The 18,593-nt window shown below is 41.8% G+C and overlaps 1 protein-coding gene across 3 annotated transcripts; it reads left to right on the forward strand.

Moving 5' to 3' along the window:
- Window positions 1-833: 833 nt before the first annotated feature.
- Window positions 834-16,584, forward strand: ELMOD2 (ELMO domain containing 2). 3 transcript variants are annotated; one of them, XM_088454720.1, is made up of 9 exons: window positions 834-909; window positions 1,588-1,724; window positions 1,910-1,938; window positions 3,103-3,200; window positions 5,701-5,830; window positions 7,077-7,210; window positions 12,248-12,316; window positions 14,649-14,782; window positions 14,891-16,584. In XM_088454720.1, the coding sequence occupies exons 1-9, from the start codon at window positions 842-844 to the stop codon at window positions 15,028-15,030; spliced, it is 939 nt and encodes a 312-aa protein (XP_088310846.1). In that variant the 5' UTR covers window positions 834-841; the 3' UTR covers window positions 15,031-16,584. The 3 variants fall into 3 exon arrangements, with proteins under 3 accessions (XP_088310846.1, XP_088310847.1, XP_088310845.1); XM_088454721.1 differs by having other exon boundaries at window positions 853-1,037; XM_088454719.1 differs by having other exon boundaries at window positions 860-959.
- The last annotated feature ends 2,009 nt before the right edge of the window (window positions 16,585-18,593 follow it).

Here is an 18,593-nt window from a genome sequence, read left to right on the forward strand (position 1 = left end):
TGCTTCTTGACATCCGTAATACCTCACAGTTCTGTGTATACATCTGTAACATCAGAAACAGCTCAGCCAGCATAGACGCCCACTACTGCTTTCTCACATGCGTAATACCTCGCAGTCTTTCATATACATCGGTAATATCGGCCTGTCACGCAGAATTACAGTAGGACCTGTCTCAGAAATTGCAAATCTTGTCACACGCATTGAGTACTCAAGCTGCGTAGGAAAACGCAGTGGCTAATTTAAGCACACCCATGCAATGGCATTCAAACAGACAGGCATCAATGCGTTTCTGCAACCACCCCCACTCACTGCCTGTCACTCACTCTGCGATGGATTACTGTCTGTGTCCGTAATCGCAGTGCGACCATGGCACACATGCAATGAGGTGCATACACATGCGCAGTACGCAACAATCGGCTGATCTGCGTATCCGGTTGCAATCGCGAGCAGCGCTGATTCAGGCCCTATGTCTGACCCTTATGTATCAAACTCCTAAAAGAATATTTTTCAGAATTTGCCCCCATTTGCTAACGCCAATCTTCAGAAGACATTAACCTCTTTACATCTAGGCATCTAGGCATATTCTGGAGGCATTCTCGCAGTAGAGGAATTACTACCACGATTATTAGCGGCAGTGTATAGATACCATCCAGTAAAAGTACTTGGAAGTGACGTGAGTGTGGGCGGAAGTGCGGTTCCATGCCACCAAAAGGAGAAACTTGTCCATCTTGGAGTCGCTGATAACAGACGTCATACAGCTCCAGAGCACGCTCTTACCAGAAGGCTGCTGTCTCCAATGAGCTATTAGGGAGTTTAATGTAGTGGCCATTTTACCGGAGACATGTATACTCTTGGATGCACTGGTGCAGGCTCCGACAATATGGCTCCAGCAGCTGGCTCCGTGGAATGGTAGTGCTGAGTTTGCTGCTTTTCAGTGTGACGTGCCTGACAGCTCTCGTGTGTGTATTTCTATCCATTATATTTTTGCCGTAGCGAAAGTTACACGTTGTTGGTTATAACATGTGCTCCACGATAAGGTGAGAGGTTGGCGATATACATACGATAGTACATGTCCTGTGGGCAACCATTGAATGTTTTCCTGGCAGACCTGTGAGGCTGAAGCTCCAATATGTCTTGGTTCCAGATACTCATATGCGTGGTTTTAAATTCCCCAGAGACGAACTGGATACGAAATGTTCCTATGGGTGGATGTTAGCAGTCCCAAAAGCAGTGTCACAGTGATAATCCTTCAGCAGCAACGTATGACATATCCATGGCTGCATAGTGTAATAATGGTTTCATTAGGGGATAGTTTTGTTATTTGTGAATTTTGTTCATTAACAGTTGTGTCTTCTTTGTTACAATATCCAGGACTTGTTTATCTTTGTTACAGTTGGTAACTGTTGAATTTCAGAATTGTAACAGTTAGCACTGTTGTGGATTAATTAATAATGTCATTAATGCCTGACAACTTGCTGCTTGTCAGATCCTTACATTTCGTGGGCCAATCGCAATTAATAATAAATTGGTCTCTAAATGTATGTCTGCAAGCTCTTATAAGGATTGTATTTTCATTTTCTATTGTAGTTACGTCTGGCAGTATCTCTACAGCAACTACTTTAGATTTTGGTTGAAGTGGTTTCTTAGACAAATAGATGGCAAGTGTGAGTTGCAGAGAATTTGCAATGGATCCAAGGATGGTGCCCGCAGGACGCATAAAATAGGTATAATGTGTCAAACTGTTTAGCAGAGTGCAGCAGTAAGTTAAGGCTAAGGCTGTGCTACACTTTAGACATTTTAAGTGTAATTTCTTTCAAAATACAGTTCCCAGAAAATACTTTTCACAAATGCACTACTACTATAAAGTGGGAATGCAACCAACATTTGTTTTTTGTTTTTTTTATTATAGAATACTCCTTGAAACACTCAAAAAGTAAGGTAAGGGCCATATCCATCTGGCTTACTTGTTTGGATAAACACTGTCATCCTAAAATAAAGCATTTATGTTTAAATAACTTCCACTGGGACACATACATTTCATGTGTTATTTTAATCATTAATGCCGCATTCTGAATTAAATCATGTTTTTGAAACAATTATTTTACACCAGTATGATAAATACTGATATAATGTGTGTTAGATTATATTATTATAGACTGTGAATTGTTTTTTTTTTTTACATTTTCAGGTAGATAAGCATTTATATTCCTCTTCACCACCACTGTGGTAACGTATTACAGTGTCATTGAAAGCATAAATTACTTGAAATACAATTTAAAAAAAGAAAAAAAACCCTCCTCTTTAATAGTTGTCTCCGTGATGGTCTCATTATTATTATTATTATTATTATTATTATTATTATTATTATTATTTTTCCATCTGGACATGCTGCTGCTGATAATGCTTACGGTAGCTGCAATACAAATCTCTCATCCATGATCCTGCCCTTCCCAGCACATCGCAGTAGTCAGGCCCCAGCCAGCTGCAGGGCAGTTGTAGGGGGGCTTGTGACGACACTGGTGAGATGCGGGGGCTGTGGTAAGAACCAGTGGCAGGAGTTAGAAGCAGGGGCCTGTGGTGAAATATAGGATGCTGTGGTGAGAGGCAGGGGAATGTGGTGACATAGAGTAGGATGTTATGAGGTGCAGGGAGCTGTGGTGAGATGAAATTGCTCCCTTGTGTAGCCGTGATGGATCGCTAGCATGTATGTATGTATGTATGTATGTATAGGCTTGCCATACTATCCCTTTAAACCGGGACACTTAAGAATTACACAGGTTCTGTGGCTGGCTGTCTACAAGCCTGGATTTCACCTGGTTTTAATCAGCCACAGAACCTGTGTAATTCATGAGTGTCCCGGTTTAAAGGGATAGTATGGTAAGCCTGTGTGTGTGTGTGTATATATATATATATATATATATATATATATATATATATATATATATATATATACACACACACACCTAACCATTTGTGTTCTACATATAAGGTGTATGACTGAACTAAAACATTTGCACTGCACAGACTGAATCACTATGTACAATAATAAGTGCTTAATCCATGCTGTACCAATATAAGAAATTAATGTGTGAATTCTAACAGGTACTGCGATCTGCAATAAATATTTTTGAAGATGAAATTGACAAACATGTATCTGATATCATACGGCAAAAGAAAATAAATGTGGAGAAATATAAAAGGTTTGTATATAGCTTAAATATCTCCTATATACTGTGTACATTATGTGGTGGCAAGGTAAAAACAGTTTTTGGCTGTGCGGTTCGCACTATACCTCATATGTATACTCAACCACAAATAAATTATATTCCTAATGATATATGTTGATCTTTCTGATAGTTTGAGTGTGTCTTTTAAACCACAACATGACATTTCTTTCTTAATCTTGTTTTACACATATAGGGGGTCATTCAGACCCAGTCGTTAGCGCCGATGCGCTCGGACCGGGTCGATGGCCCCCCACAGAGCATGCGCACGACGGCGCCATTGTGCGCATGCGTGAGACCCGCTACGACCGACAGCGCCAGTCGTAGCGGGTCTCGATCCAAAGGGGGCGAGCTGTCGATGTTGATGTCGTTTGGAAGGCGGGCCGGGGGGGTGGCAGCCCAAACGGGGGCGTTCCCATGGGAACGCCTACCGTTTGGGGGCGGCCCCACTGGGAACGTCAGTGGAGAGCTTCCGGCTCAGACAGAGCCGAAAGCTCTCCGGGGCTTATGACAAGGGAGACCCTACCCTAGGGTCTCGTCGTAAGCCCCGATGGTCGCGATGGTCTTGACCATCGCGACCATCACCTTAGGCGGTCGTAAGGCTGTGGGTGTTAACCCACAGCCTTACCACCACAAAGGAGCACGTCTTGAAAATTCAAGACGTCCTCCCCTCATTCAGACCGACCGCACGCTCTGTGCGACCGGCTCTGAATGAGGTCCATAGTCCATGAAATTAATGCTTAATCATTTAATGGTTGCAGCTGACACATTTTGTTTTTAAAGTCACTTCCTTTAGTAATTTCTTCTGGTATAAAACTATGGTTGGATAATCCTTTGTTCAAACACCAATCTTTAAGTGCTTCCTGATGATCTGAGCAGTCCAGTTTACATGGTAATCCAAACACTAAATCTGTCAGATGCTCAAAGTGTTTACATGCTTATGTTTAGTCACATTATACATTCCAGCATGAGACTGTCTCGCATATTGCTGACCTAGACTGCCGTAGAGGACAAGAAGTTTAAGTTGTTGTAACCGCAATATATGTAATTCATGGGGGCGATTCAATTGTTTTTTACATTGAGGTAATTAATGGGGGGTGCCCAATGTTGTAATTCAATTGTTTTGGGCACCCATTATTGTGCTCTTCGCGACTAATTAGTTGCGTAAAACAGCTAACCCTGTCTAAAGTCAAGGTTAGGGTGCCCAAAACCAGGATTTATTGAACATTTCTGCTCGCATCCTCAGGAGGGGGCGAGCAGAAACGCCGACAGCTGTTCACACCATAACGGAGCACCAATTAAATTGCTCCGTTGGGCATCTGGCTCTACCAGCCGCTGGCGGAAACAATTGAATCGCTCCCATGATGTCTATAGATGAACCTTACCACTCATTCAGTTCAGGAAGGTAGATTGAGAGTGACTTTATGCACAAGCTCTCAGGTTCACAAAGTTGTTGCTCTACTATTGGTGGTGCGAGTACAATATGTAAAGCAGTGATTCCCAAACTCGGTCCTCAAGGCATCCTAACAGTCCACGTTTTAAGCATATCCATATTTAAGAACAGGTGACTTAGGGCCTGATTCAGAGCCGGACGCAATTAGCGCTCGCTCGTCCAGAAAATAGGGGTGGCTATTCAAATGAACCGTTCGCTCTTTGCGGTCTGTTCACGCCTCTAGGTCTGAACGAGCGAACAAAACTTGCGGTCGTTTTTTGGGAAACTACGCCCCCTGGCCCCTCGCATCCTACGTCATGTCCGCTATTTATTAGATTAATCGAGTACATCGAACAGGGTATGAGCTGCTCGCTATTCTTGTGGTTGGTTTTTGCTACCACAATTTTGCGAGCAGTTCTGGCTATAAAATAACCCAGTGACGTGGTCAATGACGCTGCTGTTTTACTTATGCACACCCATAAAACGCCCGTTTTGACCTTTAAGCACGCCTGTGATCGGATCTCCACTCCCCGTTTTCAAGCACCTTCCCCTGTTACCACCCTCATACGCCTCCTCCTGTCACTCAAATTATCAGGCATTCGCTATTTTGTGAGCACATGAATTTCGGGCGCACTGACTGGTTCGCGCATGCGTATAACGATCCGTACGCATGCGCAGTTGGGCAAACATCGCTCGGAGTGAACGAGCGGCCGCTTACGAGCAGCTCTGAATCAGGCCCTTAATTTGTACCTCAGTCAGTTTGATTTTACATCTGTGAACAAGCATGGATATCCTTAAAACCTGGACAGTTAGGGTGCCTTTAGGACTGACTTTTGGAAACCCTGATGTAAAGTAATTAAGTGATCACCTGCTTTTTGGCAGCCCTAACTAGCAATTGGCCCCACAGTCATGATGTAGCCATTGTACTTATTGTACTTCTCTGACCAGTAGTTTTTGGACACTACAAATAATGTGTATTCTCTGTAATATGGGTTAAAGAAAAAGGAGTTTTTTGTTAATGAAATGTACTGAACTGTCTTTCAGTTTTCAGATAAACCTGAGGACATGCTTATTACAGATCTCCGGATATAAAAGACTGTATTTAGAGGTGGAGGATGTAAGAAAACAGCCGTATGACTCTGACAATCCCCAGCATGAGCAGCAGCTACTAGAGGTGAATGACAACTCCTAGGTCTATGTGCTTGAATCGCTATAAGCAATTTTTACCAAACTATTACAGACTTTTAGTCACAAGGGTATTTGCATTGGTCCCATATTCATGTAATGTGTCTTCTAGAAAACTCGCAGTATTAAATGAAAAGCTGTTTACTCTGTGTGCAAACACTAGTCTCCTAATTTTCAGCATAGAGTAGAAGCTTATTATGGTGGAATCCATTGCTGTTTTCAGAGATATTTGGGCAGAGATTTATGCCAGTAATACTGTACATCTCTCCTCTACATCATTGTGTTTGTCAATTTTTCAAGTGCCGTTAAAGGATTTTGTTTATGCTGTAGGTAATGTGCCCGATTCGTTCTTTAACCCCTGTGATAGTATTTTTTAAATAAGTGAAGTGTACTGGAACATCATAAATGATATAGCTGTTGTTGTAGAGTGGTGCGTACACCAGTATGATTAGCATATCGTGTGTGAATTTGCTGTGCACATACCATGAAAGTGGGCGCACACATATGCACATATACAGACTTGTACGTTTCTGTCTCTTAGGCTCCTCTGTGCCAGGAGAGGTGGAATGGAGGAGGGAAGGGTTGATCTAACATAGGCTGAGTACAGGAAAGGCATGCTGATGTGATGCAGACCTGCAGAAATATGCCGACACACCTGCTAGGTGGCGCATGTACTGCACCTGGTACAGGGCAGGTGCAGATACGCACTTAAGATGATGGGGGGCTGTGACGTGCGGTGAGGTAAATAGCTGGGGAGGCACTGGTTAGTATCCGAGCCAGATTTACATATATAAACCCGAGGGTTCATGTTGGCATTATACAAAGGTGCAGCAGTATATAGTGCTGTAATTTGGTGTGTTTTGATCACTGATGTGTGGAAAAGGTAGACATGGGAGGCAGTGCCTCACCTGCCATACACTTTTTACTACAGAGTTTTGACTAGAAAAATGATTAGAATAATACAAAGAAGAATATTTATAATATTTCCTTTTTTTTATTATCATTTTTATAGTCAAAACTCTGGAGTAAAAAGTGTATGACAGGAAAGGCTCTGCCTCACCTGACTGCACTTCACTGGATGGGGGGATTGTAATGGAGGATGACTTTTGTGGTAACTTGTTAGTAGGGGCAAATCATGGCAATTTGACAGCGAGTTTGCTATCCAAATCACCAGATGGTAATACCCAGGATGGACTGCACCAAGAGTTCTGATAGAAATATTTCCTTATTTTCAGCTTTGGGACTTGCTTATGCCACATCAGAAGTTGAAGTCTAGAATCACTAAGCAGTGGGGGGATATCGGCTTTCAAGGTGATGATCCCAAAACAGATTTCCGTGGCATGGGCATTCTTGGACTGGCAAATTTACTGTAAGTTTATAATAACGCTAATGTTGCCTTAAAATAGTCACTGTAAAGAGGGTGCACTTTTTCTTCTTCAGGGTCCATAGGGCTCCATAGGGAGACCTTGGGGTGTAGGTGGTGGTTGAGGACCGGGCACCACACAGTTAAAGCTTTCAGCTCTCAAGATGCACTGGTCCAACCCCCTATACCCCGCCCCCGAGCCACCTCAGTTTCATCCGTGCCCGGCTGGAGTCAGGTCACCATTATGCAGTGGACTGCTTAGGCAGCCCAAATAGCTTTAATTTTATGACTTTATTTATTTATAGTACGTTTATTGCTGAGCGACCAGCAGCAGACTGTCCACAGGACCTCTGCGCTGCCAATCCGCAACCCCTCCGGGCACCGCAATGCCAGGTACTCCAGACTGCAGCCTGGACACAAGGGCACAGGTAAGGCGGGTCATCACTCGCGGTGACCCGTGGATTTGCAGTCTTGCCTCCGATCTCAGGGGACAGACCGGAGGCGCTGAGAGTGAACACAGGCTTTGTCCACAGTGATCCACTAGACCACCAGGGTACATCTGGAGCGGGAATCCAGCATCCCAGTGGTTGAAAATCAGCATGGGAAGGTCAGCTTTCCCCATTAAAGCGGCCTCTCACCACAGCTCAGGATGCCATTCCTCTGAGGTCTCGCTTCCCTGAACTGCTCTCCTCCTCCGACCACGCCCCCTCAGAGGTCTTCGGCGGCCATTTTCTCCAGGCTCAGCCACAGTTCTCTCAGGGAAACGCAGGGTCCTATCCCCCTACATACCTCTCCCTGGAGTCAGGTTATGTAGTGCTATAGACTACCAGATGTTGAGTCACTGAGCACAGAATCTGTGTAGTTGATTGCAGTGCCATTCTGCAGTTATATTGTATTTCTGTCAGTATATATTTGTCTCTTTTTTTTTTTCTTACCTTGCCATAACATACAGGTGTAGTCAGGGGTTTTTCCTGTGCCTCACATCTCTGCAACAAATGTATTTGTGAGGGTTGTCGCATACAGTTGGTTACTGCACTGTGCCATATTTGTGCTGTGCGCTTCTGCAGCTTGCCCAAGCATAAGACAGGATCAGAATATTGCATTCCTACTTGTATTCTACATACCCAGTGGTTGCATAATACCCAGTGCCATATTGTGTGCTATACTACTCTACAGCTATGTCTAGCAAAGGCAAGAGTACCAAGCAGGCATCTGCACCCATACTGCTATCATGCAAATTATGTGCTGCAGGCTTAAGTGAGGAGGATTTGATTCAAGATGGGTTGTGTGTTACGTGTTATACTCCACCAGGCTCCTGCACAAGAGCCCCCCTGGGCTTCCTTTTCTCAGGTGCTGGCTACTATTGCGGACCGCCTAGCGGTACCGGCTGTAATTCCCCCAATGGGATTACCACAACACGCCGTAATTCCCTCCCTGGGGTTCAGGCTATACAGGTACCTCCTGTGCCCCCTCCTTGGGTAGACATACTCTCTAGCACAGTACGGAGTCTGGTGGATACCTCTACAGCCTTTCAAACTATGTTGCAAGGTGAGAAGCCCCTATCCAGTTAAACTTCTTAGCGTCCTGTGTTATCCTCACAGTCCACTCAACTCTCAGAGTCTGAAGTGATTATGCTGATCTCTCTAGCACTAACTCCCCTCCGGTGGAGGAAGAGTCAGTCTAAAATTAATATTCCTGCCTTGATGCGAGCTGTTAGATCCATCTTACTCATAGAAGATGACGACCTGGCCCCTAAATCAAAGCACCCACTGTTTAAACGACAGAAAGTGCCTTTAGCAGAATTCCCTCTATCGGATCATCTAGCTGAATACATGGCTGCAGCCTGGCAGACGCCTGGTGATAGGTTTCAGCCCAAAAAACGTCTGACCTCCTGTTATCCATTTCCTGCGGCTCATTGTTCAAAATTGGAGACTACCCCTGCGGTGAATTTACATGTTGCCTATCCCTACAGTATCCTCTTTGAAGGACCCTACGCATAGTAAGGTTGAATTTTGCCTTCTATCGATATACTCTCTTTCAGGGACTATTGCCCGTCCGACCATGGGTGGCTAAAGCTAAAGAGAGCTAGGGTGACACCCTTGAAGACTCTTTTCCCTCAGATGCTTCTAGGGATCAGATGTCTTTCGTTGCTCACATACGAGATGCAGCGTCCTATATTGGAGAAGCAACATTGGATGCCAGTCTCCTAACCTCCAGAGTCTCTGCCACGTTGGTGGCTGCCCGCCGTACCCTGTGTCTACGCTCATGGAAGGTAGATGCGGATTCCAAGACAGGCCTAAAAGTGTTACCCTACAACGGGGACATCTTGTTTGGCCCAGACCTTGACAAAATTATAACCACATTGGCGGCATCAAGAACTGCATTTCTGTCTTCAGTGACTACTACTACAAAGCCTCGGACTACATCTTTAGGTCCTTTCGTCCTCAAAGAAAGCCTAAAGGTCAGTCCGTTCCTAGGCTGCCGGCTTCCACTAGGCCGCCAAGTCCAGGACCTACCACGCTTGGACCACAAGATGCCCTGCTTCAAATTCCTAGGACAAGCCCATGGCCTGATGAGACGGGCCTCCCTCTGGGGGACCCCAGAGTGGGAGGCCGACTTCTTCAGTTTGCCCAGTGCTGGTGTCAAACCACCACGGATGCTTGGGTAAGAGAAGTGGTCTTTCACAGGTACGCCCTATCATTTCTTCGACTGCCACCCCACCAGTTTTTCTACACGGGCCCTCCTTCAGACCCAAGCAAGGCCCTACAAATCCAGAAAGCCATACAGTCCTTGATGCAAGCAGGGGTAATTGTGCCAGTCCTGCTATCTCAGCATGGGACCGGTTATTATTTTACTCTATTTCTGGCTCAGAAGCTGAATGGGTCTCATCGGCCTATCCTCAACATCAAATCCCTGAACAAATTCCTCAGGGTACCCAGGTTCAGGATGTAAACCATACGCTCTATCATCCTAGCTATGGAGCCTGGGGACTTTATGGTATCTCTGGATATTCAGGTTGCTTACCTACATGTACCTATAACATCCTCTCAGCAATATCGTTGGTTTGTTATACTACAGCAACACTTCCAATATCAGGCTTTACCCTTTGGACTACATCCCCAAGGTCTCCCTGTGGACCCCGATGGACCCTGATGAAGAAATGAGTTATGGTAAAACTTACCTTTGTTAACTCTTTCTTCGAAGTCCATAGGGTACACAGGGCACCAACCCCCGACGTACCTGGCTTCAAATAGGCTATGTTCACCGGTTTCCAGACTCCTTTATACGTGAGAGTGTGATTCTTGTGTGTATCAGTCTTCTTTCTCTCCTCTCCTGCTCCGGCCTTTGGTTTGTCACGAACTGAGGTGCCTCTGGCTCGGGGGTGGGGTATAGGGGGTTGGACCAGTGCATCCCGGGAGCTGAAAGCTTTAATTGTGTGGTGCCCAGTCCTCAACCACCACCTATACCCCAAGGTCTCTCTGTGGACTTCGAAGAAAGAGAGTTAACAAAGGTAAGTTTTACCATAACTCTCATTTTCTCTCTGTTACGGCACTGATTGAAACAAATATACAAATGACAATATAATAGCTATTTATAATTAATAGCTCATTAATAGGCCATGTAATAAATAATGTTTAATACATGGTTTAATATATCATCATCATCATCATCATCATCAAATGTAGTACTATATATCTTTATTTGAGATCTATTTTATTCGTAAATACCTACCTTAGTGTGTGTGTTTCTTAGCATCCATCTTCCCTTTATGAATATATTGTTTGGCAAGATACATATACATGTTAAACTCCGTACCGTACTATGTATATACGCACACTGTCCTGCATTTTGTGATGTATTACTCTAGTTTCTATGCTATACTAATAACTAGCCAGTAAATACACCAGTGTTTATGCTTTAGCACTAAGTACCACTACACAGATAGTAATCTCCATTATGTCTAAAATAATACACAAGCTGCTATTGCTCATCAGTATGTTTAATAATATTGACATAATATATATCACAGTAATCTCCTATGAGGATGTAGTCAACATCCCGGTGGTTGGGATGCCAGTGTTCAGAATACAGGCGCCGGAATCCTGACCACCGTCATCCCAACAGTAAGCATTAGGGTTAGGGGGAGGTTAGGGTCAGGCTGCGGGGGGGGGGAGGGTTATGGTTAGGCTGGGGGAAAGGACGGTTAAGGTTAGGCTACCTATCTTCAGGCTTCGGGATTCTGGCTGTTGGGGTGCCAACCAATGTAACTCGCATGCATCTCAAAATAAATGATCTGTGAAAACACACGTTAAGCTACACATCGTTGCTGCACAGTGTATAAGGACATGCAAACTATTACAGCATGTAAGTTGACTAATATATATACAAAATTTAGCTAAATAAACGCAGTAATCCAAATCTGTTAACTTCACAGCATTGTTACTCCAGGAATCACAGAAACACATTTAATACTGTGAATAAGGGAGTGGATCTGTTCTCCAGTTCTGCCTACTATGATAAAGGTTCCCAACCTTAATATATGCCATGGAGGAGATGCACTAAGCAGTGAGGTGTGATAAAGTACCAACTAACGCTCCTAACTGTCATTTCTCAAACACAGCCTGTAGACTGGCATGCATCTCAAACCAAATTTAATTTAGAAACAAATGATCTATGCAAACACACATGTTAAACTACACATCATTGCTGCGCAGTGCATAAAGTACATGCAAACTATTACAACACGTAAGTTGACTAAAATATATAAAAGGTTTAGCTAAATATACAAGGTAATTCAGAGCAGGCTCCAGTCAGCACTGAGCAACAGGTAGGTAATGCAGGAGCTATCCAGGCTGTAGGAAATCACAGCTCCTATGGAAATGAAGATGCAGCTTCTGTGTATCAATAACATGTACATCCATAATCGTGTATGTACTTACCTCTAGTTCACAGTAACAATAGCTCTTTTCTATTATAATAGAAGGCCAATAACTAATAGCCTTTGTCAACGTTACTGGTGCACTAATGTTTTCTTTCTTCTAGGTATTTTAGTAGGCATTATACAGAAGAATCTTGCTTTATTCTGTCTCATTCCAATCATCCAAAAATCGGGTAAGACTGTTAAAAAGCAATTACTATACACTCATTACAGGAAAATGTTCCTAATAGTGCATCTGTTACCTAAAAACAGTGGAGGAAGCCATGATATGGGCTTAATTCTCACGAATACCAGTTCACTAAGGACCCATGCCTTATGAATACTAGTCATTAAGTGCCGAAGTTCTGCAACTTTTTATTTTTGTAAAACAACTTTCTTTTAAGAACTGTGAGGTGGTGGAGTCCAGGCCTTTGCTGTCAGTGGCGGTCTTTTGCAGCTTCCAGTTGCTGTTTATACAGTAGTGAGCATTTGTAGGCCCTTTTTGACCAGTGTAATTAAATGCACAAAAGTAATGCGTGATAAAGTGACCTGATTTATCCTGATTAATGCTTAATTTAAGACTTGGCCCGTATTCAATTAGCCGTGATAATTTCGCCGTCGTCAGCGGAATGTATTTTTCACCTACATCGCATGTTTTTGGCAAATTCACTTTTCACCCTATCCAATTCCAATTCGCGAAAACGGGACCCGGCGAAACGCAAACAGGCAAAGTGCTGTCAGATTTGGGGAAATCAGCCTGACCAAAGATGCACTAACATTGGGGATCAATGTAGTTGCCCCCGAATAGCCCTACTGAAGCTATTTGGGGTACTTAAATGCTGTAAATAACTGCTAATTAGTGTCTTTGAAAAGTTGTGAAGAATAGCGTTTAGCAGTTTTTTGGGTTTTTTTGGGTGAAAATAACTAGTCCCAGCAAATTTGGGTATATGAAATTGGGTGCAAGCACGGTTAAAAATCGCAAAAGTGAAGTTTAAAAAAAGTGAAAAACGCACCTTCAGCAAGCACCTGCAAACAAAAAAACACCTCCCCCATACTTACAGACCCCCCAAAAGCTTATTTTGTAGTTAAGTTTGCACCCCTACTTTGTTTTTTTTTTTCGCCCCCTTTTTCATTGTCATTTTTGGGCTGTTCCTCAATTTTTTTAAGGAATTTTTTTTAATGCAGTTAACCTTTGGTGACCTGTCCCAAGGGTGCAGTTTGGTTTTCCCACCTTTGCACCCCAAAACCGCAATTCTGCACTTTTTTCCGCCTGCTATTCATAGGCCAAACTTGTCCGCCTATTACATTGCATTGACTTTCCGTGTACGCGAAAAGTCTTTGCAATTGAATATGGCGAAAAAGTTTCCGCCTGGCAAAATGACGTCACCCGCGATACTTTTCTGCGGATTCAGACTTAAACTAAACAGTATTTCATCTGCACATACCAAAAAAACTAAAGTTTAAATGGCAGGAGGCTGGAGTGCACATTTCCACTCTTTATACCTCGGGCATTTTAGGTTACAATTTGAAGGGGACCATTCACAGGCTTTGAAAGTGGTCGTGTTTTGTACCCGTATATTTAGCAGTTTATAAATGACCTTTGCCTCTTTTCTCCTGAAAGTTATTTAGTACATTTCTCTTTAAAGTAATAGACCCTTCCTTATGTTTTTACCTGGTCTTTCTTCTCCGAATTTCCCAGCGCTTCTGCTTATGAAAAAAGCACTTAAAAAGCATAGTAACAAATTGAATGAAAGGATGCATAGAATATATTGGCCTTATATGCAGTATTTCAGCTTCTCCACTCACGTACAAGATGGCCAAATCTGGCTGCACACACAGAAAGAGAAGGTAAACTGGACCATCTTTCCTCCTTTCTCTCTGTGTGTGCAGCTAGATTGGGTACAGGAATGGATGTTTCTTAATATATGTGATCCCAAAGTACGAATTTTACAACCATTAATAACAATAATAATAGGTGCTCCCTGGAGTAAACACTATAGCAACAGGTAAACGGGCAGAAAAGTACTTCACTGTGGGACCCATTATAAAATACAAGTTAAAATTTTACTTTTTATTGATCGATAAACTCACCACGAACAAACAGGTATAGAAAAAAGTAAAAACAGTTGGATGTATGGACCTATGACTAAATTGCCCTAAATCAAAACAATTGGATGTATGGACCTATGACTAAATTGCCCTAAATAAACATATATATGTGGGTCAGAGAGTTGTTTGTCTCTAATGCTTTGTGCTATTAGAAACACATAGATTAGTGAAACAAAATAACAAACCTTTGTTATATGTTTGGGTGCATTTCATTATTCTGCGCTTGCATATGACCGTCTTGGGGACATTTTATGTTAAAGCCAAATTGGACAATCAGATGACCATTTTAATAAAGGTGCCAGCGCAGTTTACTGTAGTAACATTTGCTTCCAATGTGTCACCTAAACTGTCATAAATGAAGGGACCTGTACCTGTGTCTCTCAGCTGTGGTGTCTCATCGATTTCATCTCTTTCCAGGTATTCATACGCTATAGTTGGGATCAATATGACAGAAATGGCTTACAGTTTACTCAAAAGCGGTGCTCTGAAGTCTCATTTCTATAACATGGCTCCCAGGTTACCCGAAATTAAGTGTTTCCATCAGTTTTTTTGTAAGTATTTCATGGAACGAAGCATACAGTGCAGAAGAACAAGTGTGACTGCTACAAATTGACTTTTTAAGAGATTAAGCCTAATCTTCCTGCCTAATTTTGTTGCAGGCTATCTTCTGTATGAATTTGACAAGTTTTGGTTTAAAGAAGAACCTGAGAGTATTATGCATTTCAACCAATACAGAGAAAAGTTTCATGACCAGATCAAGCATCAGCTCAGTGATCCTGACGTTGTACTAACCCTTTAGCAATATTGAACCGTCCATAAGTTATGCATACTACACATTGGGTACCTTGTCTTATTTAACAAAATACACCATGTAACACCCGCCCCCACCCACCCACTCCAACATTTTTTATGTAATGTTTTGTTAAATGTTTATTTGTTTTACAAAGCTAATGGACAATCAAGTTTTGTGTCGATTTGTACAGAAAAAAAGGCCTAGGTTAGTCACCCCAAATGGATTTTCCCGCCATTTCAGTATTGACCAATGTATCGGCTCTCATTTAGTCCATATGTTATTCTCCTTAGATTCCACTACAATGTTTGTATCTCTGGCATAATTATAGATAGAGTAAAGCTTATTGAAGTGAACTGCACACTTTTTTTTTTCAATTACATGTTATATGCCTTACTTTTTATAGTTTTCTTAGGGGGAGATGTATCACATCATGGTATTGTTTCTCCACGTAATCCTTAGTGATAGTGTACTGTTTACTACAATAAACTCTGCTCCATCTCTATGTACCAGTGTACTGCAAAATGCATACATTGTGTACTACAGCAATATCTATGTGTGCCACCGTCCTTTATGTACCGTTGTAATCTAGGCCTACTGTTGCTGTTTGGAATATTTTAATGAACAAAGTAGTTTTGTACAGTATTTTCTGTATGAACATGCGCTAACAGCACTTTGGAGAAAATTATCGTACACTATGTTTCCCTTCACGGGCACAAAAATCTACTTCTGTGCAATCGTTTAATAGTTATTATGCTGCTAAAAGCAGGGACCATCTTTGTTAAGCACTTATAAGAGAAAAATTTTATCAATATATTAAAAGTATTTTAATGTGTTTAATAGACATTATTGGTTTATGTCTTTAGTTCGAGTTAAGATGTATTGTCCTGTTTTTGGAGTGACGTCCACTGCTGGCACTGGATTCTGAACCATCCACTACTTATGTATATTTCAAACTTCTTGTGGCTGTGTATTTTATGGTTGTCTAATGTGTTTCATTGCAAGCTGTAGGTTTTATTTACTTAAATTGACTTGGGCAACCTGTACACTAAATATATTGTTGGCTTCACAGCTGTTGAGAAGTACAGTTCAACAACCATGCTAGAGAAATAGTTAAACACTATTCTTTTACCTGTCCAATTTGGCTGGTTCGAAAGAAAATCTGGTAATATATGGGAGCAAATGACAATTCCCGGGATTCTCGATATGTCTGAAAGGGGTATAAGTGTTTGTGTGTCTTTTTCCCAAAACAATTTTTTTCTGAACTAGGTTGCAAGAGGTTGGTTTAAATTGTGGACCATGAGCCTAATTTAGCCTAATAAGACCTTTCTATAACTGTCAGCTTTTATATATATCCTCCTTAGCCTCTATCGTATGAGAATTCTGCACATTATGTGCATGTGTACATACTGTAATATATGCCAGTACTATAGTAAAGAAAATGCTGTAACATATGTACATTGCACCATGGATTCAACAAGATGTAATACAAATGAATTTTTCAATGTATATTCAATGTATAACAGCAAAATAAATAAACAATTGGTGGGAGTGACCTGGCAACTGAGTGCTCTAGTATATTACTGCACTGGGGCAGTGCCAAAGTACAGGGCAGTTTGGTTCCTCAGTTCAGGTGCAATAAAGGCAATAGTCTTTGTACAAATGTGTCCTTGCTCCTCTAGCCTCAATACACCATGCAGCGTGATATGCCTGGTGTGAGTGAGCCGCCAGGTCCTGTGCTACTTTTTTTTGGGGGGGGGGGGGGGGGGCGAAAATGTGTCTTAGTCACAATTCGATGCTACTAGGACGCACCAGGAGACGCTGCTGATTAATTTGATATGTGACACTTTTTGATGTCTGTGTGCCTCTGAGACTGAAAACGGAACTTTGTGTGGAAAAAAAAATCTATGGCTGCATCATAGCATTTGCATTCTGATTGAGAGACTCAGTCGCACACATTTACAAGTGTCTCATATTAAATGAATCAGCACAGTCTCCTGATGCTTCCTAATCTAATCACAATGTGACGTAGATGCATTTTCAGCAGAAAAGGACGCCCGGCCCTAGCAGTGTCTCCCGGGACCAGACGCTGTGTAGCGCAACTGCAGCAAAGACGAGTGAGGACACGTGTATGTGCAGACAACACATGTAATTCTATGCAAAGACATTTTGTTTGTGTTAAGACCAACGGAATGTGGGGGGCAGCACTCTACTGGTCAGAACTGCACAATATTAAATCTGATTACAAATATGAAAATATTAGCACCTGAGAGACAATTAAAATAAGGTAAAACTTGTATTTTAAATATATACAATATCCAAAGATTCATATAATGGACAGAATAAATAGTATTAATGCAAGTCTCAAGATAAATATACATACACAGTCCCTGGATAAATGGTCATTAAAACAATATAGATATCCGGATCAGAAAAGTTCCCAGTTAGGGAGTGAACTCCAATGTGTACAAATTTTGCAATATGTGAACCCATCATACAGCTAAAATCTGTGGTATATTATTCAAGCACACTGTTATTTATCACTTTTATTTATTTTTCACTTTTTTTCCCATCCAGATTTTATAATTTAAATTTTCAGTTTACATTTCAACCTGGAAGATGTACAGTAGGCATGATAATTCAGCAAGCTGCAATCGGTCTGTAAAGTGAGAATTTTGTATAGACTGCAGTTTGCCTATTGGATAGTCCTGTAACTAATAATCTGTAAACTAATAACAAACATACAAAAACAGACAGACACTCTCTCTCTTTTTCATACTATGTGTGTCACAGAGATGTGTGTGTTTGTGTGTGTGTATATATATATATATATATATATATATATGTGTATGTGTATATATATATATATGTGTGTGTGTATATATATATATATATATATATATATATATATATATATATATATAAAATCTGTAATGATTTAATCTCATCATTTCTGAAATGATGAACTACCTAAGACTAAAAAAAATAAATAATACTTAGCTAATTAATATATATGGAATAAATAATAATGCTCAGACTCTTCTACGTCCAGTCCCTGGATTAGTATTCTAACATCACAAGATTTTGTAGAGCACAGAGTAGCTAACATAGGGACGATTCAGAGTTACATCTGCATTGTATGCACTGAACTAAATGCGGATCTTAGCCTGTATGCAGACATGTACACCTATGTGACTGCACCGCCCCTGTCCATGCCAATGGTTAAGTAGCCGTCCTCATTATCAGCGCGCACTTGCACCAGCCCTATACTTGGTGCAAGAGATGCATCTTAATTCAGACAGATCTCTGCATACTCACAAATCAGCATAGCCTGCGTATATCACCAGCATATTCCCTTGCACTTTACAATTGGTGTGTGTACACACGACATGCGCACAGTACACTTAGCCTTCGTGTGAACGCCCTGTTACCACCCCCTATTCAGCCAGAAGCTGAGACGTGGCTGTGTTGCTTATGATTCTGAATCGCCTGTAGATGCGAACACCCAGCTCTGGCGCTTGCACAGTGTGTAAAACCACAAGAACATCCACAAAACATATAGTACTTGTATG

Source organism: Taudactylus pleione, unplaced genomic scaffold (genome assembly GCF_031769625.1).
Source record: "Taudactylus pleione unplaced genomic scaffold, aTauple2 ptg000628l, whole genome shotgun sequence".
Taxonomy (NCBI): Eukaryota; Metazoa; Chordata; class Amphibia; order Anura; family Myobatrachidae; genus Taudactylus; species Taudactylus pleione.